This window comes from Mugil cephalus, chromosome 2 (assembly GCF_022458985.1).
Source record: "Mugil cephalus isolate CIBA_MC_2020 chromosome 2, CIBA_Mcephalus_1.1, whole genome shotgun sequence".
Classification (NCBI taxonomy): Eukaryota; Metazoa; Chordata; class Actinopteri; order Mugiliformes; family Mugilidae; genus Mugil; species Mugil cephalus.
The window spans coordinates 12,270,760-12,296,273 of NC_061771.1; the positions used below are offsets into that span (position 1 = coordinate 12,270,760).

General features: G+C 41.3%; 2 protein-coding genes across 3 annotated transcripts in view; one reads left to right on the forward strand and one right to left on the reverse strand.

Moving 5' to 3' along the window:
• slkb (STE20-like kinase b) overlaps nucleotides 1-4,613 on the forward strand; it is a 16,907-nt gene extending 12,294 nt beyond the window's left edge. The window contains exons 13-18 of the mRNA XM_047577906.1: nucleotides 753-882; nucleotides 1,654-1,778; nucleotides 1,951-2,142; nucleotides 2,224-2,349; nucleotides 2,453-2,566; nucleotides 2,933-4,613. Coding sequence (XP_047433862.1) covers nucleotides 753-882; nucleotides 1,654-1,778; nucleotides 1,951-2,142; nucleotides 2,224-2,349; nucleotides 2,453-2,566; nucleotides 2,933-3,079 — 834 coding nt within the window. The 3' untranslated portion in view covers nucleotides 3,080-4,613. The remainder of the gene's footprint in view (nucleotides 1-752; nucleotides 883-1,653; nucleotides 1,779-1,950; nucleotides 2,143-2,223; nucleotides 2,350-2,452; nucleotides 2,567-2,932) is intronic.
• On the reverse strand, nucleotides 4,066-23,008 carry col17a1a (collagen, type XVII, alpha 1a). Of its 2 annotated transcripts, none has more exons than XM_047577896.1 (56): nucleotides 22,847-23,008; nucleotides 20,445-20,518; nucleotides 20,314-20,355; nucleotides 18,790-18,987; nucleotides 18,667-18,714; nucleotides 18,530-18,568; nucleotides 18,398-18,445; nucleotides 18,112-18,255; nucleotides 17,922-18,020; nucleotides 17,531-17,602; nucleotides 17,376-17,450; nucleotides 17,177-17,209; nucleotides 16,567-16,731; nucleotides 16,390-16,470; nucleotides 16,250-16,294; nucleotides 15,376-15,498; nucleotides 14,989-15,285; nucleotides 14,852-14,902; nucleotides 14,744-14,770; nucleotides 14,634-14,660; nucleotides 14,489-14,551; nucleotides 14,280-14,384; nucleotides 14,140-14,202; nucleotides 14,007-14,042; nucleotides 13,876-13,929; nucleotides 13,586-13,657; nucleotides 12,845-12,907; nucleotides 12,697-12,768; nucleotides 12,570-12,596; nucleotides 12,448-12,483; nucleotides 10,793-10,828; nucleotides 10,573-10,689; nucleotides 10,357-10,482; nucleotides 10,192-10,260; nucleotides 10,031-10,081; nucleotides 9,836-9,898; nucleotides 9,688-9,747; nucleotides 9,568-9,594; nucleotides 9,440-9,490; nucleotides 9,286-9,330; nucleotides 9,144-9,164; nucleotides 8,947-9,063; nucleotides 8,721-8,852; nucleotides 8,477-8,602; nucleotides 8,282-8,377; nucleotides 7,637-7,762; nucleotides 7,469-7,561; nucleotides 7,223-7,360; nucleotides 6,981-7,121; nucleotides 6,509-6,670; nucleotides 6,277-6,423; nucleotides 6,020-6,169; nucleotides 5,778-5,921; nucleotides 5,589-5,669; nucleotides 5,270-5,323; nucleotides 4,066-4,849 (listed from the first exon to the last, which is right to left on the reverse strand). In XM_047577896.1, exons 2-56 carry the CDS (start codon nucleotides 20,506-20,508, stop codon nucleotides 4,806-4,808), a joined length of 4,686 nt encoding a protein of 1,561 aa, XP_047433852.1. In that variant the 5' UTR covers nucleotides 20,509-20,518; nucleotides 22,847-23,008; the 3' UTR covers nucleotides 4,066-4,805. The 2 variants fall into 2 exon arrangements, with proteins under 2 accessions (XP_047433852.1, XP_047433851.1); XM_047577895.1 differs by having other exon boundaries at nucleotides 18,790-19,224.
• Between the last annotated feature and the right edge of the window lie 2,506 nt (nucleotides 23,009-25,514).

Sequence of the window (25,514 nt, forward strand, 5' to 3'; positions counted from 1 at the left end):
CATAATCCATTTTAGGTATAGAGGTATTAGGTATAATTATAGACATAGAATTAGGGTTTAAAAACAAAAAGATCTTCCGCTATGAATCAATTTTGAAAGATCCCATATTGATTCAGAAATTCTTTGGATAGATTATTTTGATTATATGCATTTTCCTGCAGCCTCTCACATGATGAGCATCGTGACAGTAGCTACAACTCTGGGAGCAAGTTAGGCAAACTTACATGTAGTGGTATTTTGGATTTAAACATTAGTTTGGTGGGAATCTCTTTAATAACTTTTAATATATTATATTCTTAAACTATAAAAGTAAAATTGTTTCGAAACTGAAATATCTCTCATTAGCTAGTACCTCATTAGGCTGTTAAATGCTATTAGCTGAGTCAAGTGGACTGGATTAATGTGAGTGACGAGCAGCCATCTTTGTTGCTGGTTCTGGGCGTCTGGTTCATTGGCTCACGCTGTGCTTAGCCTGAAATAAACTTGGCAGAAAAGATGCAGGCAACACACACAGACACACACACACACACACACACACACACACACACACACACACACACTGCTCTTGCCTCAGTTGACCTGTACCAAGGCTAATGCCCTGGTGACGTTTTCTGTGGAAGGACGTGGAGCTTCCTGTCTGTTCAGGGTGGAAATAGATGCTCTGCTTTATTTACTCACCCGAGGTGTGTCTGTAATAAATCATGAGCTTGCTATAGAATTCCGAATTTGTAACCTCCATCCTCTTCATCCAGGAACAAGAGTTCCTTCAGAAGCAGCAGCAGGACCTGGACAGCGCTCTGAAGAAGATCATCCAGCAGCACAAACTGGAGCTCGCCACCATTGAGAGAGACTGTCTCAACCACAAGCAGCAGCTTCTCAGAGGTAACAGCTCAACTTACAGGCCAATAACATCATGCTGTCCTGTTGGCAGCAAATGTCCATGTTTTATGTTAAGATTGGATCCAAGCATCAAACAAAACTCACAAAAAAAACACAGAAAATTTTATAATCCATACACTCTGTTCTCTTTTATCCAGTTTAAACCTCTTTGAATAAAAACTGTGCACTGCCTCTTACAGGTAAAATATGTTTGTTAGTATTATTCACCCGTCACTGTTATTTTCAAGATTTTTTATTATTTCTAACAATGTAGATCTTGTGCTTTAAGTCATTAACTAGCCACAGAAATCCCATTAAAATAACGCCCACTGTCCCATGCAGTGAAGCCCGTGTCATTTGTATTTTCTCATTCAAATTTTGACCTGAATGTAAAAAAATCCATTTACATTGACTTTGAGCAACAAGCAGCAAACTCTGAGACTCTGAGTCAGATGCTGTTAGCTGCAGCCCACTGGCTCTTAGCTCGGCCTGGGCCTTAATCCCAGGCTTAACATGCTGCACAAACAACACGTCTCGGAAATGCAAGTCACAAGAGACTGTAACTGTGTAAGGAGCTTTCACTGGAAACAGAAATTGTGAGATGGTTCAAAGCTAGAACCTCATTAGTGGTGTTAGTGGTGATAAGGGTAACGTCATCACACAACACACCATCTTGTTCCTGTCCTCTACGGAGCATGTAGTAAACACGAGTCACAATCTGGAGGAGACGTTTCCTCCACTAATTGTTTTGTCCACTTGTGCGTTTGCCCGCAGCACGTGAGGCTGCCATGTGGGAGCTGGAAGAGCGCCATCTGCAGGAGAAGCACCAGCTGTTCAAGCAGCAGCTCAAAGACCAGTACTTCATGCAGAGACATCAGCTGCTGAAGCGACATGAGAAGGTACATGAAGCTTCACCATGAAGAAGAAAATGTTTGTTATCTCCACTGGCTGCAGAACTGATTTCCTCTTTGGATGAAAATATGTTTTGTCTTGTGTTTCATTTCCTTGCTTTTAACTACATCAGTGTATCATCAGTAAATATTTTTCTTCATATTTATGTGCCCTGTGCAGGAAATGGAGCAGATGCAACGCTATAACCAGCGTCTCATCGAAGAGATGAAGAACAAGCAGACGCAGGAGAGAAGCAGACTGCCCAAGATCCAGCGCAGCGAGGCTAAGACCCGCATGGCCATGTTCAAGAAGAGCCTCCGCATCACCGGTGCCATCATCTCCCCGGACCAGGAGAGAGAGAAAGTCAAACAGGTGAGAAGCCTCCTTCATATAAACTCATCCAAAGTCCTTCAAAGAGGAAACCGTTAAATACAGTTGTGCGTTTCTGTCCAGTTTGCAGCTCAGGAAGAGAAGAGGCAGAAGAACGAGCGTCTCCATCAGCACCAGAAACATGAAAACCAGATGAGAGACCTGCAGCTTCAGTGTGACAACAACATCCGGGAGCTCCAGCAGCTGCAGGTCAAGATTTTTTACACGCTCACTAATTCCACGTTAAAATGTACATAAAACACACTGGACTGCAACAACATTGCGAAATGACCTTCGTGTGTGTGCGTTTCAGAACGAGAAGTGCCACCTGCTCATCGAACATGAGACCCAGAAGCTGAAGGAACTGGATGAAGAGCACAGCCTGGAGCTGAAGGAGTGGAGGGAGAAGCTACGACCCAGGAAGAAGGTAAAACTACCTGTTACACCTGGACCAGGATGCAGGTCTGCAGTGAGCTGCTGAGTCAACTCCTCCCAGATAATAATCACAAGAAGACATTTCCTGAAGAGATTTCTCTTTTTAAAATAGCAGGGCCACATTTCAATAATAACACAGACCCACATTATATGTTGCCTTTCACATCATATATCACAGGATATAAGACTTTTTCTTTAGAAATCAAATCTAGTCTATTTGCATCTTAGCTTTTATTCTGAAATCCTAGCGTTCTGTCAAACAATGTGGTCACTTCCTCTGAGTATTTAGGGCTCATTGCTCATTAAAACCTGTTAAAGGTAATGGACATGAAGGTGAAGTCATGCATGTGTCCTGCAGGCCCTGGAGGAGGAGTTTGCCAGGAAGCTGCAGGAACAGGAAGTGTTCTTCAAGATGAGCGGTGAGTCGGAGTGCCTTAACCCCTCCTCCCAGAGCCGCATCTCCAAGTTCTACCCAATCCCCAGCGTCCACTCCACCGGTTTCTAGGAGAAGCCGTGGTTCACATGAAGACATTCGGGCCGGTGCCGCCTTTGCCTTCATCCCCTGACCGACGTCGGAGGAGTCTGCAAGATTCAAGTTCATGTTGTCGTGTTTTCAGGTTCAGTGTGTCATTTATCACCTCAAAACCATGGAAGTCCAAACTCCTCTTTGTGATCGAAATGTTTTTTATAAATATAATGCAGTGCCTGTAGAATCTGGTATCTTCCAAGCAGTTTTTAACTTATTTGCTGCTCGATATTTCTCTCATTTAGACTGTTGCACTAAAGGAAAAGAAGAAGCATTTTTATACCAGGTAGTTGTGTTAAAAATGAAACGGTAATAAGCATTTTTAAGTGATTATAAAATAGAATGTATTTCTTATAAAAGAAGACATTTTATTGTGACTCCTGTTAAAGGATTTACCATACAGTATAATTTTATCATATCATACATACTTGTTTGTGTTAGGCTTTTAGGTTGTGATACAGTCAAATAATCTCTTGCATGATTTTAATGCGAGGTTTAGGGATTTCTTCCTGCAGGGCTTTTCTTCAGAATGTCTGTAAGTTGGGACTGAGCGGGGGAAACCATGACAGGATTTTAAGAATAGAAAGCATTTTGTGTTGTATTTTTAGCCAACACCAACGTCCTGTTTCTTGTCTGAACAACATTTAGGGCTGAAGAAAAAAATTCAAACTTTTCCACTGCTGTCTGTTACTTCTGGAAGGCCTGAATGTTGTGGAATTTACAAACTTCTTTCAGACCCAGATAAAGATGTGCGCTCTGTAATTTGACCACCAGAAACATAATGGGAAGTCCTGACAGGCTTTTTTTATTCCAACAATACTAGTTTACATTGACCTGCTAGCTAATAGCCTTAACACTTTAAAACTAGACTTACTGTAAACCTGTTACTGCTGCCTTTAAAGATGTGTTCTGAAGCTCTATGCTGTGTTTAACTCCACAGATGTCAAAGAAGTTAAAGCAGAACATGCGCTCTTAGGTTTTTCTTTTAATTTCAGGTCGATTTATTATGAATGATGCAAAAACAAAAAAAGAAAAAAAAATGGACCTGACTGGTTTGGGTCATCTTAACCTCTGATTGGTTCATTTTTATCATCTCATTTTTTTTTTTTTTTAATGATTGGCAACTTTGAGTTGCAGTTGGTCAAAGGTATTTTATAACTGAGTTGAGTTATGTACAAAAATATCAATGAAGGCGTGCTGTGCACCTTTTACAAAACGGTAGCTATTTATATGTAAGCTTCTCTCCCAATTATTCACTCCTCTGATTGCAAATCAGTTGCTCATTAATTCTACAAAAATAAAAACTAAATCATTATGCATTTTTCTAAAAACAAAAAAAAAGTACATGTATAGTTTTTAGAAAGACTGTAATGTTGACTCTTCTTGATTCTGTTGTAAATAAACTTGTTTACTCTCTACTCCAGCTGTTAAGTTCTTGAATTGATACCATTTGACAAAAAAACGAAACATACAAATACTGAGTTTGATTAAAAAAAAAAAACACCCACAAACAGAAAAAAACATTACTGCACCAAGTCCCCCACATTACAATGTATCACACAGGACGATTCGATTCCAAACACGATCCCTGATTTCTTAATATTTTCTGGATAATGCTCACAAATACAAAAATACTATTACACAACATCAGACTTCAGTTCATTTACAACACACCAGGGAATCCACGTGGAACAGGATTTCACTGTCAAACACCAGCATCTCTTCTTTTTCTCGTCCGTGAGAATTCTCCTGAAACAGCAGAAACATTATGATTACGTTTTCTTATGTGACCTCTCTGAATCACTTGAGATGAATCAAGTATTCAAACTTTACTCGTCAGTCTTACTCAAATATCCTCACTCCAGACTAAGATGTGTTTAAGTAGCTAAAATCAGCCTGCTCTTCCTGTTGTCTTATATTGAAATCAAGCAGACTAACACCATCTCTCTTAGGGTTTGTTAACAATATTACTGTAAAGTCCCTGCAGGCCGCAGTGAGCACTTTATTGTGAACAACCATGCACCCGTTCCTTCATGTATTTATTGACTAGTGACCCTCATGTTCAGGCCCAAGTTTTGAATTATATCAACGCTTCTCTTCTGGTGTCTGCTCCGGTTCATCCTGAATGTTTTTATCTAAAGGCCGCTGCTACTCAGGACAACAACTGACCTCTGTCCCCTTTTGGTCCTCTGTGTCCTTCGGGTCCAGGGTAGCCTCGTTCACCTGCGTCCACACAGAAAGAACCGTTTTTACCGTCTCTACAGATTCAGTGGTAGCATTAGACGTGGAAACAGAAATGTTTGAATTTCATTAACACACTGTAACGGAGGGTTATGGAAAAGCCTCATCAAAGTCCTAATTTAAAAGCTTCCAAAGCCAAGGGTACTCACTTCCTCCCGACAATTGTTGCTGGTATGTTTGTTGTACTAATGCTTAAAAAACCAGTAGTCTGTTATGTGTTGTTAAGAAAAGACTTTTCTCACTTTACCTCTCTCTCCTTTTGGTCCCGGGATTCCCATTTCCCCTTTCTGTCCTGGTCTTCCGGGTGGTCCTACAATGGCTCCATGTGCTGTGGAAGACGTGCAGGTGTTACATAGACGTCCACATCCAAACAATCTTTTAGCCACTTCACTTTATTTTCCTTTGATGTAACATTTTGTTGGTAAGTGTCGTTTACTTTTGAAGTATTCCACTAAATCAGTCATGTTGGTGTGGGAACCAAACAGTCGGCTGTATCCGGGTGGACCTGGTGGACCAGGGGGTCCCTGGGGTCCCTTGATGACACGCGCGTTGAAGTTCCGTTCAATATCCCGAAGGCGAGCTTCAGAAAAGACACAAGCAAAGGAGTGTTAATCAACTGCCCATCAAATCTCTTGTATATTAGATCTAGATTTTTAGCTTCATAGTACGCTTGCTCACATTTGATGTATTCAATCAGTTCTGTGGTGTTTCCAAATGGACTATAACCACTGTTGTATCCTTGGGGACCTGGTGGCCCAGGTGGTCCTGGAGGCCCTTGGAAAGCACGACTGTTGTAGTCCCTCATAATGTCATCCAGTACACCACGGGCTACAAATGAAAGAAGACATCATTTTCAGGGATGATGATGTACTGCCAGTCTACACTGGGCGCTTCAGATTGAATTATAATGATCCCCAAAGTTTACATCGACTTACATTTGATGTATTCCACCACATCCGCGAGATTTTCGCGAGAACTAACCCATCGGCTCTGTCCAGGTGTTCCTGGAAGGCCCGGAGGTCCTGGAGGTCCTCGAACAACATGTTCAGAGTCTCTTACAACATCACGGAGCAGACCGTGGGCTGCATAACAAAAAGTACACCAAAGTCAAACCAAGAGTCAAGCTCCAGTCAGTGAACTCTGCTATTAAGCCTTAATGCTTCTTACATTTGATGTAATCAGTAACTTTGAGAGCCATATTCGCGTAGTCACCAGATTCCAGGCTCCACTCTCTGGACCCAGGGGTACCTGGCTCTCCCTTGTGTCCTGGTGGTCCAGGAGGTCCAGGCAGACCAGGAACTCCAAACATAGATCCACTAAAACCTTCAGCTGGAGAAAAGCATACAAAGTGGTGTCCGAAGGTGCTTTTGTCAAAGCATATGACTGTGATGATGAAAATTAACACCTTAAGTAAAATTGCTGGATGATGGACAAAAGTTACCCTCAAGCCTTCAGTCTAAGACCAACTTCAATGCAACGACAAACATGTCATTCCAAGAACACATTCTTTATTATATTTATTCTATATTGTTAAGTGTAGCAGTCATTACAAAAAAAACACATAGTCTGATAAATTTCTCTGCAGACTTGACACAACCTTGACCAGCTCTAGGACTAGGAACGTTTTCTTTAAACTCACTCTTGATGTATTCTTGTCGTTCAGCTTTGTGTGTCTCTCTGTTTTGATGATCAGTGAAGGAAACCAGTCTGCCGATTGGACCAGGAGGGCCTTCTGGGCCAGGGGGACCAGGGGGGCCTGGAAGGCCTCTGAAGGCTACACCTGTAGAAGGACAACGGAGAGGAGCACAAAATATGATGGATGTTTGAATGATGCGACAGACTTTGTTAGGCCTTGTAATTTTTAATGTTCCTCAAACTCACTTTGGAGGTAGTCACGCATATCAGAGCTGATGTGGTTCCCAAATCCTGGTGGTCCAGGTGGTCCTGCTGGTCCAGGCTGACCAGGTGGACCAGGGTTACCAGGAGGCCCCTGAGGGCCCACCAAAGTGGAACGTGCACCTGGTTGGACAATGAAAATGAACAGCTGTTGGCTTACGAATTTTACACAGGTATTTCATAAATATGGGCACCATGAGGTCAAAAAACTGTTGTCATTGTGTTATTTACTTGATAATGAGTTTCCAGGAAGACCAGCTGGCCCAGGAGGTCCAGGAGGTCCAGCAGGTCCAGGAGGGCCAGGAGCAACTACTCCCCCCCTCTCTGATGACAGACAGACAGAACCCATCGTCAGACACAGCTGAACACCTTTTTTCCAGGACTAGCCATAACACTCACCGTTCATAAGACTGAGGACACGTTCAGCCACATCCTGGGTGTTGAAGTTGTAGCTGCCAAGACCTGGATCTCCAGGGGGTCCTGGTGGGCCAGGGGGACCAGCAACGTATCTTCTCACATCTTCTCCTGAACACAGATAATTGACAGTCAAAAACCAGGTTTGAAGAAATCACAAGTTCAAGAGAAAGCAGCCTGTTATAACATTTGTGTAGCAACCTCAGGAGGAACTCATACTTATTTCTCTTTGTGTAACTCCAATAAGAGGGTAAACAGCCTGCACAAGAGTTTCACAATGGAAAGCCAGAACCGAACCACTGCTTTGGGTTCAACTGGATGAGATCTAGCTCAATGACAACACTGCATGAGCAGGCTTAACGTTACCTCTGTTGGCTATATTGGAAGCTTTGTCAGATAACCTTCTCAAATCACATTTTCACATGACAGAAAGTTAATTAGATTCCTAGAGCAAACTATGTAGCTTCACCAACTCAAATGCAGTTAAGGTGTCTCATGTATTCACCTTAAAATATTCTCATCCATCCAATAGTAAGTAGAAATAACTTGAGAAATAAAATGGTTAGAAGGGTCTTGCACATGATTGAGGTTAATGTATTGACAGTTTTAACCATCTTCAACTGGACTTACGTTGTAATAGGTTGATGATGTCATTGACAGAGACGGAGCCTGGTGGACCTGGAGGTCCAGGGGGACCAGGAGTCCGATCATGTCCCCTGCCTGAGCCTGAGCAGGTAATAAATTTAATTAGGGCTATATAATTTACAATTGATTTTTACATATAGATATCTTTCGTAAAAATTGATGCAACTTAAATTTCCATACTCTGAATGTAGGAAATGACTCGGCTGGCAACGTCATCTACAAGCCCATCACCTGCAGGCCCAGGGGTGCCTGGTGCACCTGGAGGACCTGGAGGCCCAGGAGATCCATTGTTTCCTCTACCCGTACCTGAATGGAAGAAAGTTATGAGGTGTTTCTATTCTGTTTGAAATGCTGAAGGTGTTCATATACAGATGTCTTGTGTAATAATAGATACATAGCTTCATTACTAAGTAATTTATCATACTTTGAATGTAGGCAATGACTCTGTTGGCAACATCATCCACGAGTCTGTCTCCTGCAGGCTCAGCAGTGCCCGGTGCCCCAGGAGGACCTGGAGGGCCAGGAGGTCCCGCTAGGTACTCCCTGGCGCCACCCCCTGCGAATGAGAACAAATCACTCAATTTACTGTGGGTCTTTTTCTTTATTATTATAGGCAGTGTTCCATTTACTAATATTACTTGCTTGCTTACTCTGAAGATACTCTGCAATGTACTGGCCCACATCAACCGATCCAGATGCACTACCATCTCTTCCAGGTGGACCAGGTTGTCCAGGAGGGCCCGGGGGGCCAGGACTAAATGATCTACCTTGAAAGATAGCATGAATCCCAAAATGATGATCAAGTAACAACTACATATGCTTTACTGTGTAATAAGGATGTTTTTACCTGTGGCAAATCCTGCATCACCTACAAGGAAACGTAAATTATGAGATACAAGTCTTTGGTGAATGTGTATTTTTTTTTCAAAAAGATCTAAAAAATCTCTTTCAACCTACACACACTTGTCATGTGTTTGACTTCAGTTTACCTTTTGGTCCTTGTGGCCCTGGAGGTCCCCTAGGTCCTGGGATTCCTGAAATGAAAATTAGTGACTTTTACTCAGGGCTTGAACGTTCATTAGTTCTAGTTCTACAGATAATCATGACTGAAATATGCTAAAAACCCAAGTGCTGTTTACATACCAACTCCTGGTTCTCCTGGACTTCCTGGAAGACCTGGTTGTCCCGGTTCACCTGAAATCCCCATTACCTTTAGTCATACACTGCCTGTGTAAACCTACACAATGTGTACTGTTATATAACTTCCTCACCTTGGTACCCCCGTGGTCCCTGGTCACCTACAGAGGATGAATTAGAGAACATAAGAGATTGTGAGAAAATGATATTTAACTTTCAAATGCAGCTTAACCATCTTTATCTTCTGATCCTACCTGTAAAACCTGGTGGGCCTGGAAGTCCTGGAGGTCCTGGTGGTCCAGCAAAGAAGGTTTCTGAGATAAAATAAGGAACATTTATCCAAATGCCACGTTGAATATTACCCTACAGTTGATCTGAAATTAGCTTGACCCCCTCACCAACCTGATGTAGGCACAAAGCTGCCAGGTTCGCCTTTCTCTCCTGGAGGTCCAGGTTTACCAACCCCTGTGTTGACAACCAACAGATTAATTTAAAACTCCTGTGTATCCTGACACTACTTAAATGATCCTATATGCTGACAACATTTTTCTTTTCAATCTTTTTTTTCAATGTCTATAAATCAGGATACTTTTTTACCTGGCTCTCCTGGAGGACCTCTGCGTCCTGGTGGACCCTGCTTTGTCTCACCTTAATAAAAGTGTCAAAAGCATTTGTATAATCATTAGTTTTATTTAAATTATGGTTTTTTTTGAGGTGGTCTTGATAATCTTAAATAGGTCAAATAAATCTGAACATACCAGGAGGACCTTCGGGACCAGGCGCTCCAGGAAGCCCTGGAGGTCCTGGTGGGCCAGGACGTCCAACCACTGGGAAAAGTTAAGTTACCATGACACACTAGTCTCACTTTTACACTTTTCTTGATACTACCACCGCATCCCACCAAGAAATACATTAGTACTCACTGTCGATTCCACTGCCACCGACATCACTACGTCTTCCTTGACCCCCTTTCTCCCCAACTTCTCCCTTTTCTCCCTTTTCTCCTCTTTCTCCTTTTTCTCCTTTGTCTCCTCGATCTCCCTTGGGACCTAGTGTGATTTATTAGATCACAAAATATCAGTCCATGTTTTTGATAGACCCTTGATGCTTAACATAAATGAGATTGAGATTGACTTTACCTGGTTGACCTGGGACACCAGCAGGACCAATGGGACCAGATAGACCGGGGGTTCCAGCAGGACCTGGAGGTCCAGCTGGCCCCGGGGGACCAGGGATGGCTACAGTATCAGAGCCAACTGAAGACAAAAGGAGGGAGGGAAAAAGACACTTCATGAGATTAATCTCATGAGTTATATCCTACCTGTCCTACACTGTATTTGTATGTTTTTCTTTTCTTACCTGGAGCGATGACTTTACCAGGTGACCCTGGTTCTCCTGAAAGACACTGTTATGTTAGATTGCATAAAGAAACTATACCTTATACTGAGAGAGACAGAACAGACATGAATAACTTTAATGCAGTGCTAGTTGTGAAATACAAGAATACAAGAAGTCCTATTCGTCCCCCTCATTCTAAATACAGAAATCAGGACCCAATACAAGGCATAGTTACTGTTCAAATTACTAAGTTGCGTTTCACTTTCATAAGAAAGGACAAAAAATAAAAACGACAGAACAGTTCAAATTTAAACTATTTGCACCCCTTAGAATTTTCAGCATTTCTGCATAAAAATGATTCAAAACCTCACTGGTTTTCCTGACAGTACACAAATCAAACCAATGGAAGAAAAATATTATGCATTTTGTATTTACTTTTGAAAAAAAAAAAAAAAAACATGAATGATTTGTTCCTATCTGTGAGTTGCAAAAGTAAGTAAAGTCTTGTTTTTAGCATCTGGTGTGGCCTCCATGTGCAGCAATAGAAGCAACTGAACATTTCCGATGTCTGTTAAATGCTGATGCTGATCTACAGTCGGCTTGGAGGACTTTTAGCCCATTACTCAGTACTACAGCACTATTTCAGTCCTGTTGGTGGGTTTCCTCAAATTAAGTGTCTGCTTCAGGTCCTTCCACAACATTACTATTGAGTTGATGTTGAGACTTTGACCTGGTCATTCCAAAACATTCGTATTGTTCTTCTTCAACCATTCTTTGGTAGAACGACTTGTGTTCTTGTGTTAATTCACAAAACATGTTTTGCTACAGTCTTCTGCCTTGTTCTGTTCTGTTTGGAGAAGTTTTTGTCAAGTTGTCTGTGGTATTTTCCCATGTAGTCACCTTTGTGTAGTCACCTCTGTGGCTTTTGACTGTTTCCTAGTGTTGCAGTTCAGTGAGGTTTTTGTGTGCCTTTGTGTATTTTTGCTCCCCTATTTTTCTTTTCTTCCCCCCACTATTTTTGTAAGTTGTCATTAAATTTCCTTTGAGTTTCTCAGCCTGCTTTTCTGGACTGTGTGTCTCGCACCACGTGGTTGGCCCTGGTTCTCCTGATGTTGGATTTTAACAGTAGCTGACGTGAGAGAGACCTTAAGCTGCTTAGAAGTTACCCTGGGTGACCTCTCGGACTAGAATCCATCTTTAGAGTGATCTTTGTCGGTCCACCACTTCTTTGGATCTCCATTTGGACAAAAATCTTTCTGCTTGTTTTACTGGTTCCAATCTCTTTAGATTTAGTTTTGTAACATTTTCCAGCCTAGTGAGCAACAACTTTTTCTGAGGTCTTCAGAGAAACACAGAGCACTGACTGAGGCTTCAGCTGTATTACATTGCTTGGCAACACTTCTGAACAGACTCTCTTTGCGACTTTTGTGAAAATCTTCTGATGTTTTTGAGAGATATTTATGAAGAAATGTCAAATTCCGAGGCATGCAAATACATTGGCACCGGAAAAACATTGGAGTAAAGTGAAAAAAGAGATGCTGCATATTACTCTCTCTAGCTACGAGTCAATTTTAACAAAAAACTTCCATAGTAAATTTCTATTCAGGTTGTTTCTGAGATTTTTTTGTTCCATAACTTGAATAGGTATTTTATTCAGAAAGAAAACAAGGTTTTACCTTTACTACCAGGTACTCCTGGGATTCCTGCAATACCTGGGCAATGGACCAAAAAACAAATATTTAAAAAGTCTTAGGTGTATGTGGGGTAAAATAATTAATTTTGATATCTTTTCTCATACCTGGGGGTCCCTGTGACCCTGGAGGGCCTGAAGATGGGAAAAAATTTTATAGCGAAGCTTAAAGTGAGTAAATGTTTAATGATTACAGTATTTTGTGCATGCTGACAACTGTACAGAATTTTGGCACCTGCAGGACCAACATCTCCAGAAAGTCCAGGTGGTCCTCTCACACCAGGAAGTCCCATTGAACCTGCGTCACCTACAAACAGAATTGAAATGGATGTCAGTGTGTTAAATATGGTGTAATTGTTATCTAGTACCTTAAACCAACTCACCTGCAATTCCCTTAGATCCCTTTGGTCCAGCAGGGCCTTGTAATCCAGGTTGTCCTGGTTCACCTTTAACAAAATCCAAACAGTATTTTTATTGTCAACAGAACAAATTTTGTGTTTTTTATTTTGGTAACGTCCCTTCCTGGTTGTACCCTAAAGTGTCTAAACTGGCTTACCATCCAGACCAAGAGGCCACTCCCCAGAAGTCCCAAACATACTCCATAATCATGCGGTCCTATTTGTTGTATTCTGTTTATCTGAAGGTTGTTTTAATCCATAACAGTAAGGCTGTTGGATAGCACCAACAATTATTGTCCCTATAAATATGTCTAATAATTATCTTGAATAAATTAATGTGTAGATTTTTGTGTATACTTTTTCAATCTTAAATGGACATAAACAAAAAAATGTTTTTGAATCACATTTTGCTATTTTACTATCACTAGCCTAGAAGCCAAACCAACCTGCACTGCATAAAACATTCTTGTTGGAGGTTAGAAAATTGGTCTGTAACACCTCTGCTTGAAATTAATTATACGCCGGCCAGGATAATCATATCGTTTGAGTAAGCTTTTTCATATAAATAAATCCAAATAAGTTCCTTTTTGCATTTCTAATTTTGAATTATGACTATTTTCTCTCTACTTAACTTTTTAGGTCTGGAGTAGTAGAGTGTTAATAATGTGATTCCTGCAAGAAAGCATGTGCTTTCCAGCCTTCTATTGTCTTATTTTTGAGACACACCTGCTGGTCCACGTGGCCCCCTCTCTCCAAGATCTCCTTTGATTCCTGGCAGCCCTGGTGTTCCTCGGTCACCTGCAGAGTCCAGAAAATTGGCCTAAACTGGCAAATGTTTGCTTTCTTCTAGCACTACCTATTACTACTGCTTAACTAGCCAGGGATTGAAAAAGTAATGGTACACAACAACTTTAGCACCGCACACAAATTCTTTTAAACCATTTTGGAAATCAATGTATCCCAGTTTATATGTGATTATAAAGTCCAGACAGATAAAAATGTTAAAGCCTTTCTACCTTTGCCTCCTGGAGCTCCACCTTCACCCTGGAAACCCTTGATACCAGGAGCACCTGCATACAGTTAATACAGACTTAGTAGAGAAACACTAGTACCAGATGATACATTGTTCATAAGAGTGCATCTTTACCAGGACTTCCTGGAGCACCCTGCTCTCCCATGGGACCTAAACCAAACAAGAAACAAATATTTGTTTATTAGCATTTGGTGTTATGTGATTTGGTTAAAACTAGCTATAATTCCATCATGTCCCTAGACCTTACCTTTTGGACCCACAGGTCCAATAGCACCAACCAGACCAGGACGTCCAGGTTCACCTTGAGATCCTGCGAAACGAATATCAACATCAATACACATTTTGATGCATTTGACTTGGGGTGACTAAAATGCCTACACTTTCAACCTTTATCTCCTTTCTCTCCAAAACCAGCAGGTCCAGCTTCTCCTCGGGGGCCCATCAATCCATCCCGGCCCCTCTGGCCTGGTGGTCCCTCTGGGCCTTGTTCACCTGTGTAGAAAGGAGCAACGACTCAACTCTGGTTTTGTCTTTTTTGGCATCTGTACAAAACGTTACATTTGTACTTTATGAATATGATCTGAGCTGAAAAATACCTGCGCTTCCCTTTGGTCCTCTTGGTCCATCTAATCCGGGGTGCCCTGTCTGTCCTGGAGGACCTTGAGAAATAAGACATATGAGAAGACTCAGTTTGTCACCTCTCAGGAAAGTGAGCTACAACACAATTGCTCTGGGTCTTACCGGGCAGGCCAGGAAAACCGCTGTCACCTGCAAAAGATTCATTTTGAACAACTGGTTCCACCTACACAAAATATTAATATATGCAGACCCACAATCCAGACATTCCTCACCTTTTTGTCCCAATGCTCCTTGATCACCTGCAAAGAAACAATTACACCAATGAAGGATATGGATAAATTATAGATGTCCACATTTTATTATGATCGGTGCAAACATACCTTTAGGTCCTGGCTCTCCTCTCTCCCCTTTCAGTGAGTATGCCAGACTTTCTAAACACAAACAAATGTTCATTCATTACCTAATACTGAGAAACGGTTTGTTTCTTGATGATGACCAGCGGGTTATATTTCTATACCTCTTACAGAACTTGAACGGAGTTCGGCCCTGACCATCTGCTCAACGGCTCTTTGCAGGGCAGCGCTGTCTTGACCCAGACCTGCGCCTCCTCCTGGCCCAGCAGCCCCCAGGTTGATCACGTTGTCAGAGCGCGTCAGTGTAGAACCAGAGGAGCTCCTCTCAACATAAGCTGAGTCCAATGGGTCGATGATGTTGGTGCCAGAAGAGGCTGACAAGCGGCTGGACCTGGCTGACGCCGTGCCGGTGACCGTTTCCAAAGCTTCAACGCGGTTCTTAAGACGTTTCACTTCTTCACCTGAAAGACAAGAGGAAACAAGTGCCGATCATCCTCAAAGACCCCCATGATGTCAAGCAACAGATGGCTTAATAAGACTCCCCGTCCTACCCAAAGCAATGAGTCCAAACAGGAGGCCGAGGAGGAATAGCAAGGAGAGCAGGAGGCCCAGGAGCCACTTCCACCAGCTGCAGCAGGAGCAGAAGCCGAAACCTGATTCATCTTTACGGATCTCTGAAATAAATAAGTTGGTTTAAGTTTGTTTTTACTTCCATGTCAATGAAAATCAAGTGGCTACATGAGTGAGACATCTGATCAAACAGTTGGCCTGTCTGACCTGCTCATTCTAGTATTGTTTCGTACCTGTAATTTTATGACACTTTCACCCCATTTTTCCATTACAAAAGTCTTTGAGGTGGATGAGAAGACTGTGGCAAACTGTAGTATTTATTATTATTTTTTGTAACTGTTAAATAGACATAGATATGCTACTACAATTACCAGACTTTAGAGGTGAAACTAGGCAGATATTGTTACTTTCATGCAGGGCCAGGCTGTTCCCTCCTGTCTGAACTAAGCTAAGCTAAACTAAGCTAAGCTAAGCTAAGCTAAGGTAGGATAAGCAAATCAGCTCCTGGCTGTAGATTTAGCTACTTAGCTCACAGACATGAGTGTCTGTTTACACTTTGAAGTAACTTTATTTTCCAGTAAAGCATTTAATTCTTCCTTTGACTTTTAAATATTTCATTTGTCTTTTTAAAAATCATTTGCAATTAAATTTCGTTTGAGAAATAGCCATCATAAGAAATGACCCAATTAACCAATAGGTTTAAGTGTAGGTTTAAACCTAACAGCATAAGAATATTTAGGACTTTGCCATATTAAAATTCTAATATCTGTTTTGTATGGTGATCTATCAGGATTTGACTTAACTGGTTTGAGAAAATAACTGTTTATAATAGATAAATTAAATATAAAATACCACCTGCATAGGTGGCTTTGTCTTTTGTGGGAATCTTCAGGGTAGACGCTATAAAAAGAAGGAAACAAAGCATTTATATAATCACATGCCGAATGAGAATATATGTGATTTCTTTATATCAGTTACGATGAATATCACTCTACATTTGGGATCAGTTCCTTCCTCCACTGAGCTGGATGAGAGTTTCTGTTTCTCTCTCTTCAGTGAGTCGTCAGGGTAGGCAGCTGCAAGACAGAGCAATTGCAGCACATTACACCACCTTACCTACCTTTGTAGGGCAGAGGATTTGCCCTTGCTGCAGTAGTAGTATTTAGTTATACCAAAAGTACTAGAAGTTGCAGGAGCAGACATGAACTGCTTCCCGGTGTCTTTGGCCATGACCAGCCGCTCCGTCTCCTTCTTCAAAGGAATGTTCTCCTTCTCGATCAGCACGAACTTAAAGTCTTTTCCTGAGGCCTCGTCACTGATGGGACTGCTGGGTCTCACTGTGACACACAAACTCAAATGTATTATATAGCATCCAGCCCCGGTGAATAAAAGCTGTGATCGTTTTCTGGAGCGATGATTTCATCACAAACAGAGAAACTGTATGAATATTCCGAGGTGTTTACAAATTGAATGATGTCGTTACAGGTCATTCAAGTCTATGTTTTTAAGGCAATAAGGAGTTTAAACAGCTGATTAGTTTTATCTGAATGAATATGGCTGGCTGTCATCTGCATAGCAATGGAAATATATTTTTCCTTTTGCCTTATCAAGGATGTGTAATGTAAAATGTATTGGTCCTAGCACAAAACCCTGTGGAACTCCACGAATGACTTTTATATATGTGGAAGGATTATTGTTGACATAGATAAACAGGAATCTGGCTGTTAGATTTTCACATTTTACAAATGACAAAGCATGTTTAATCCTCTCCTGTCACCTCACCTGTGGTTGAGACATTTTTTTGCACACCATAAACTGTGACAAAAAACAAACAAACACAAAAACGCATATTAGAACATCATTTGCATAAAGTGTGTTATCACATCCAGAGAGATGTTGAATTTTATAAAAGAAATAGATTCTGTTAACCGGTTTTAATACTGGCTTATTTAAGGAAATGTGTATTCAGGTGTTACAGTACCTATGTGTGTGTTGGCTCCAGAGGGAGAGAGGACAGTGGGGCTGGTAGTGACCAGGTTATTTTGCACACCATACACTGGCATTGACAGACAGATAAAAACAACATGATTATCCAGAGACAGCAGCAGTCTGAGGATCTCACAGAAAGAGACTCACCAGAGCTGCTGGCAGATAGTCCAGTGATTGCAGAGGGAGAGCTGGGTGTCAGGTTGTTCTGGACTCCAGAACCTGACAGAACATAACTGAATTATTTGTCCGTCTGTCACTGAAAAGACTCAAAAACCTAGAACTACTCTTTTCTACAACATCTACAACTGCTACACTTGCATCTGTAGGCTACAATCACTGTGATAGCGACAGCTAAATATTTTTTTTCTTTCTTTTATTGTTTCAAAATAAACAAGCGCTTTAGCTTTAAAACATGTCAGTGCCACAGTCATAGCTGTAGTTACAGAATAGACGTGTAGATAGTGACCTGGAATAGATGCCTCCACTGAAATCTACAAACAGTAATCTATGCATATTATGCTTGAGTCATGTGACCGACCTGACTGGTAAAGGGTGGAGGTAGGGGACAGGTTGCTGTGGTGGGTGTTGTAACTGTATCCACTGGGGACACCTCCACTCCAAATGCTGCCATACTGCTCTGAAAGAGACCACACAGAAATACATATTAGATCCGTACCATTTCTTACACAGGGATAACATCTGAACATTCAAGAGCTGACTTGTAGAACCTGTGCTGGAGCTCTCAGACATGGCCCTAGTTTCCACACTGGCCTTTCTGGGGATGGGCAGCGTGTTGTTGGGGGACTGAGCGGGACTGGTGCTGGTGGAGTGGTTTCCTCTCAGGAGGCGCTTCACGTCGTCCAGCTCCGTCCCTGCGCAGCACAGCAACGGCAAAAACACCACTGACTGTTTATTACATATTAAAAAAAAGGTTCCCATCAGTGCATGAGAACACCTTTGAAATCTATGGGTTTAAATATGCGGACAGATGTGGCCACTATGAGTCGTACTCACAGCTTGCAGGAGGTGAAGCACTCTGAAGTCTGGCTCTGATTTCACTCTCTAAAAACAAATTAAACATTGCCTCGGTTACTTAAACTCACTGGTTAGTAATTTATGTGTCAATATCAAGAGCTTCCAGTCTACCTCGGCTCTGACTTCTCCCTCTAGTGGCAAAACTTGTACCTGCAATAAAACAACAATAACAAAAAAAACCCTCCAAAATCATTGATTGTTGATGAGCACATTCATGTTCCAGGAATTAATCTGAAGTAAAAACTTACCGTACTCCTTTCTGTTGAACTCAGGAGAGGAGTTTGTACTTGAGCTGTCTGAAACATGGAAATAGAGATCATAAAACTACCGGAACTCTCTTTAAAGCTCCAGAAGTTTGACTTAAGACTAACCGTCAAAGACATCTGACAGAGCTGCTGCCATGGTGGTCACGCTTTTCCTCTCCTTTGGAGCAGGTGAGTACGCGTTGGCAGAGGATGACGACCCCTTCTTGGCTTCTCTGGATCCTCCTGAACTGTAGCTGGTCTTGGACACTGTGGAAACCGTCACGGCTCCGAGGCCCCCTTCCGTTTTCCGCTCTCTGCCACTACCTGAAGAGCAATAAGACGTGGTAGAGGACCCCCCTCTACCAGCCCTGACCCCTTCCCCTGCCCCCGACGCCAGACTCCCTCCACCTGCAGCAGAGAAAGCCCCTACAGCGGTGACGTCTTTGCTGGCTCCTGAGCCACCGGAGCTGCTGGATGTGATCAGAACTGAGCTACTTGTGCTGGTGGAGCCTCCTGAGGCAGATCTTCCTCCTGAGCCACTCGCACTCAGAGAAACATCACCTAGAGGGACAGATATTCAAAGCAGATCTTAACAAAGTTCTTGTCAAACCCTCTGATGACAGTGCCTGCCGGGCCCAAGCTAGCTAACGTCTGATTGCCTGAATCCAATTGCAGCTGCAAGATAAAACTGGTAAAGTTAATATTTGACCTATTTCAGTTGTTTTTCTCATGAATTAACATTCCTTAAGAAACCCTCTTCTCCCTGGTACTGTCTGAACATGCCTTACTGCTCTACTAAATAGCTCCAACCTACATAATGTTGCTCCTGCTACTGCCTGGGGTACTTATATTTTACATCTCATAAAAATGATGAGCTGTCATGAGCCTGCCAGCCAGCTCCCTCTGGTCGTTACATATGATATGAACACCTCCATCACTGGAGCAGCGTTTATTGTGCAACTCCATAAATTATCGATCAATTATCTCCTGACAGTTTTACCATCTTTGGTTTATTATTTAGGTTTGAGGTCACCACAAACTTAACTCAGAACAAATGTTAACATCGCCACATAGCAGCTGAAAAAAAAAAAAACACATCTACGAAAGCTACATGAGGAGAAGAAAATGACAATTTTGCATTTGTTGAAAGCACCGCCCCCATGTGGAGAAAAAATGATCAATATAGCTTGTGTACTATAGGTCAGTGGAGAACGTTGCTGCTGGATGCGTAAAAACTACATATGTACATACAGTTTTGTCTTAACGTTTTGTTTTCACTGCCTTGGAGAAACGAGTTAATGGCATTTCAAATATCTTGTGAACATAGCGGAGCAGTTTAAAGATTTGTTTTCGGTGAAGTGGAAGAGTTGACTCTTAACGCTAATGCTTCTGTGTTTCTCCTGAATGTCTGAAACTGTATTATGATATGATAATGACCCAAACCAGCGAAAACACAACCATCAGATGAATGCTATCGCGCCACAATGTTTTCCACCTATTTCAACTTTATTGGCCAGACAACGTGAGTCTGCTAACACTCCACTTGAATTTCATTATGATGTTTCAAGCAATACAGAAAAGAAAAGAAAAACACTCTTCGAACCGACAGACAGACGAACAAGAACAAGAACAACAAACCATTCAACTTACTCTGTGATGTCAGCCTAGTAGTCGTTACTGATTTTGTGACCACTGTAAAGAAACGTTCAATGATTAAGTGTGTACATGAAATATTATTTAATTATTTACAGTTTGAAACATCTGGGTCTCTCCGACCGTACCTTTGCTGCTTCCTCCAGCCCCTCCTCCTGAACTGAACGACTTGACCGTCGTTAGGTTGTCCATCCAGCGTGAGCTGCAAAAACAGAGCATGAATTGACATTTGTGTCAAAGATGAAAGACCAAAACAGGTTTTACATTACACTGAACTGCAGGTTTATGATACCCAGAGGCTGGCATATTTTCCCGTGGTCATATTTCTCTCTATTGTAACTTCTTCACCTGTGGAAAGGGCTCTATAGAGTTCTTTAAGGTGTTCACCTGAAGCTCTATAGGAGGGGCGTAGCTCTTTGTTCTGTTAATAAATGTGGCTTTGCTTTCAACTATAGGGACATGCAGTATAAAAGCTAACCTCTGAGGTTTCACTCAAGGCCCAGAGAAAATGACAGCAGTTGTGCTGATGGACTGAAAGTAGCTAATTCCTTCAGGCATGTACAGTTTGCAGAGGAACAAGCATACACATGCTTTTTAATTGAAAGACAGAAAAGAAATTAAAAGAAAGAAAACACCCACAAAAACCATACTTTGAAGACATTTAAACAAGTGAAGCAATATCATCATTTAAAACCTTTAAAAACAAGTTTGTTTGTTTGTGTGTTTGTTTTCAACATCCTTGGGTTTGATGTCAGCTTTTAAAGTCTACTGCAGTGACACCACTAGAAGGCGCCAGAATCACAGATTGTCGAATACTGCACAGCCGGACTAATGCCTAATGTTGGCTAACATTAGCAAACTGCTGATAGATATTACAATTCATTGATTTTATGATTCACTGCTCTTGTACCAGCCTGGGGTAACTGGACTCAATTCTCCTCAGAATATGAGTAATTTGGATTTCAGTATGGGGTTTTAACCCATACAGAAAACAAACAAACAAAAACAACAAAAACACAATCATTTGGATAGCCCTACAACCAATCATATCCATTTTGTCTAATTCAACTCCACAGCTGTCACACGTGTATGTGTATGACTATGTTGTTGTCTGTCCATCACCATACAAAGCCCACTCAAATGATCTGACTGGCCCAGAAGATCAACTATAGTGACCTTTTTTTTTTCTTTTTTCTTTTTTTTAATTTTATTTATTTATTTATTTTTAAAGAATAACAAATTAATAAATAATGGGGGCAAGGAAGTTGCTCTGGCTTGTGCTACTGTGCTGCACAGCACTTCCCCATTACTGTACCTTTTGGTCACAGTTGTTACACTGTTAACTTAAATGACGCCAGCAGGATATGAAATTTGGAGATCCACTTATAACTAGTAAAAATTAAAACCATAACAAATCCGTTGCAAGTCTTTAAATCCAAATGATCTTCTTATTCATGAGCACGAGCAGACAAACATCTGAATTTCTCAGTAAGATGAAATGAGATGATGAGATGAAAGTATCTATCTATCTAGGACTGCTCTGGTAAAAGTGTCTAAACTGTAAACTAGTAACAGCCAACAATGAGTCAGGAATAAAAAAATTACCTACTACCAGATTTGACGAAACAGAAATGAAGAGTAATAAATGTTGCATCAATTTAACCAGCAGATCAGCAGCTTGATCACCGAGTGTGTCACACTGAACTTCTGACAATGGCAGAAGATACAGCCTGGTCATGGTGCAGGACTCAAACCATCTCTGGTTGATGTGAAGCAACTATTGCACACTGAATCTACAGCGCACACAGAAAAGTGTTGTCTTGAAGCCAAGCTATCACTTTTCGGGAAACAAACTTTTCCACAATCCGCATAATCCTGAGCATCTCTGGGAAAATGACTTCAATCTGACAGGAGCCTCTGGTATTCACAGCAAAGTCACCCTACACTGCACATGACTGCCCCCCAATACCACCCACACAGCCTGCACACAGAACAACAAGCACTGCTTCACACAATTAATTTACCTACAAATATTATATGTACAATTTGCAGAGGAATTTTTTATTTTTTTCCCCATCAGGCTCAATGACTGCACTTCTTGCTGCTCTCTTGCTTCTATCTGCGAACTCTTTATGCATACCCTCACTTCCCTCAAGTGCAACTTTTGCTCAAGTGCACTCTTTATTAATGTTCTTGCATGTGTTTGAATAAACCTTTATATTTCCTTAGTTTATATGGATACCAATCATTACAAAATAAATATTAAAAAATAACCAAAAACATTTTTTAACAGGTGAACTTTAGCTCACAAGCCCCTTTTTGTCAGTATGAACAGATGAATATTTCAGTGTCAGACTTTCCTAGTTACCAGAGTTATGACTGTTATTTGCAACTAATTTTTTACTTCTATGATCTATTTTATCACAGAATCCTAGAAAGAATCCCACAACCAGCAGCAGCCTTGTTCCCTTCACCCATGCATCAATCCTCACAGGTACTTTTCAGTTTTTTCAGAAAATGCCTACTTTACCTTTCAGGTCATTTGTGTAGGTATGATCTACTGCAGCAGAAACAGGAGCGAATGAAGCGATGTAGTCGGGGCGCTGGAGGATCCTGAGAGGTGCGTGAGCTTTGAGAGTTTATGTATTGTCTTTGTCTGACTCATAGCTTCGGTCGACAAGTTCCAACAAAGTGGCAGCGCTGCTACTTCAGCCCGTGACAGGCGCACTGTTCAGACACCGTGAGGAAAAAAATAGCTCGGGGCTAAGTGAATAAAAGTAAAACTCTGCTGGCGAGGTTGTAAAAGTGGTTGAACAATGTGTTTCACTACTGTGTTACTAATTAGTTTTATTTGCTGCTGTGATTATGGCAATGATGTCTGAGGTTTGCAAAGTGAACCTCATATGATAAATAGATGTGTGAGCTGCACTTATGAAAGGAATGTGACCTTCAGACTGAAAATCACTCAAATCAGTGAAGAGACAAAAAGGGAAAACATTTACAGGTACTCTTTGTGTATATTTGTAAAAAAGCCCCGGACATGAGGGGGCGGTTTGTTGAGAAGAAATTACTGGAGATTCAAAAAGAAAATCTATAAAATATAAAAACGTTTTATTTAACGCTCATTCTGCGTGTGTTGTTGACATGCTTTGGGTCTTGCAGTTGAAGTGAGGCCTGACTTGTACATTGAGCTTGACAGCACACACCCTTTCACTTCACTTCCAGTGTAGCTGAGATATGTATGGATTAGAGCAGGATTTTTTGGTGCATGTTTCAACTTATAAAACTGCAATTTGTTACGTTTTCTTTTGCTTTTTTCCCGCATTGCGCAATTTTTGGTGATGGAAGTAAGTTGCGCAGTTCAAGTCCTCCATTCTGGGCAAAAGTGTGAGAGTTATATCATCATCATTCGGCTGAAAAAAAAGGAGTCTCAACCATACAATATGAAACAACACAACATGATTCAATTAGCTCATTGGTACAAGTTCCCTCTTCCTCTGTGGTTGAAGCCAGACGCCACTTCGCCAAAAAATTGTCACAAAAATCAAATCATGTGAAGAAGTGGTTTGGAGTTGAATTTCTTTACAACAGATGACACTGACTGATCCAACTGCAAACATTTTTTTTTTTTCTCTGCATCAGTTCGAAACTCACCAGATAATGAAATCTAAGTGATGTGTTACCAGACTCACTGTCTGATTTTCCAAAAAAATTTTTCATCTTATAAATAGGACAGTGAGTCTACTAATATATCAAACCCTGAAGGGGCCCCAAGAGAAAATATATAAATAATATCTTGCAAGAAAAACATCTTTGACCGTGTATTATAGTTCACAGGTACTAAATACTATATTTAATGTCTTAATTGGTAAAATAATAGCTGCCAGATAAATGCAGGGCATATAAATGTACAATAGCTACTTACTATTTAAGTGTCGTAGTCTGATGATCTTTGTGGATTCGTCACCCAATGCGTCACCTTTTATGCATCTCAGATATTTAATAAATTCAAGGTAAGGTTTTATTTGACACTTGATTTATATATTCATACACTGTGTTCGTTTAAAGGAGACTAAAACTAGACTTTACGGCAGTGTTCTACTTGTGCGTTGGCTCGTGTTGTGTTTTTGCCCAAACAAGTTTGAAACCATCTGGACTAGAACTTTCCTGAATATTTCAGTGACAGGATGCTTCTGATATCACAAAATCACACGTTGGTGCAATCAAATAACAACGTGCTGTTTTTTTTTTTTTTTCCTTCTCTCAGGTAAGCTTCATTGATTCATTCGAACTTGGCTTGTTTTTGTCCCAGACGGACTGATAATATTGAGATGTCACCAGATCCTTGAGGTGTATTTATGACACTCCAGCCTTGTTTTCCAGTTTTCCACTGCTTTAAAAATGGAGGGTTCAGGGAAAAAAATGGAGGGAGAAAGGAGCGGCATTTGGAGCTCGACAGCCAGAGGCCAAATGTTGTTACTCAGGTATGTGCTGGCAAGCCTGAATCTGGACCTTTACGCTGTAAGGCATCCTGTTGTTTTGGGACGAAAATTAAGAGAGTCTAACTCCACCTAACTGGATCTAAAGCATGAGGACAAAAAAAAAAGATTTACACAAATTATTTCAGCACTATCATGAAGTCAATCAGTGAATCAGAAATTCACCTTTGCACTTTTGTAATATCTGCTGCAGCGTAAATCATCTTTCAACAGGGCACAGGTGTTCCACAACATCTGTAAACCTTAAAATTAAAATGTTGACGGAGTGTGACTCATTAGGCGCTCCATAAATCCTACCCTGCACGTTCCACTCGTTTTCTCCGGACTGCACAGGTGTATAAATATGATCTGCTCCGCAGCAGCTTTTGAAGGATTCACCTGTTACGTCCTGGGTTTGGGAGCTGCAGCATAGACGTGCTGAACAGCATGTTATCAAAAACGCTAGAAATACCCACTACTCCTTTTCTATCTCACAAAAACACAAAACAAAACATGAGGTGATGTCACATATTCCTGATGGTGTGATCACTGATCTCACTGATCCTGGCTGGCGAGAAGAAACATGTAGGCGCGGTGATTGAGAGGAGCCATGAGGCTTTGGCCTACATCCGAAGAGTCGTGAACGGCAGGATAATAAATCAGAAGAATCACTGACTCATGTCCAATGAATGAAACATTGATGGGCAGGCGGGCCAGCTT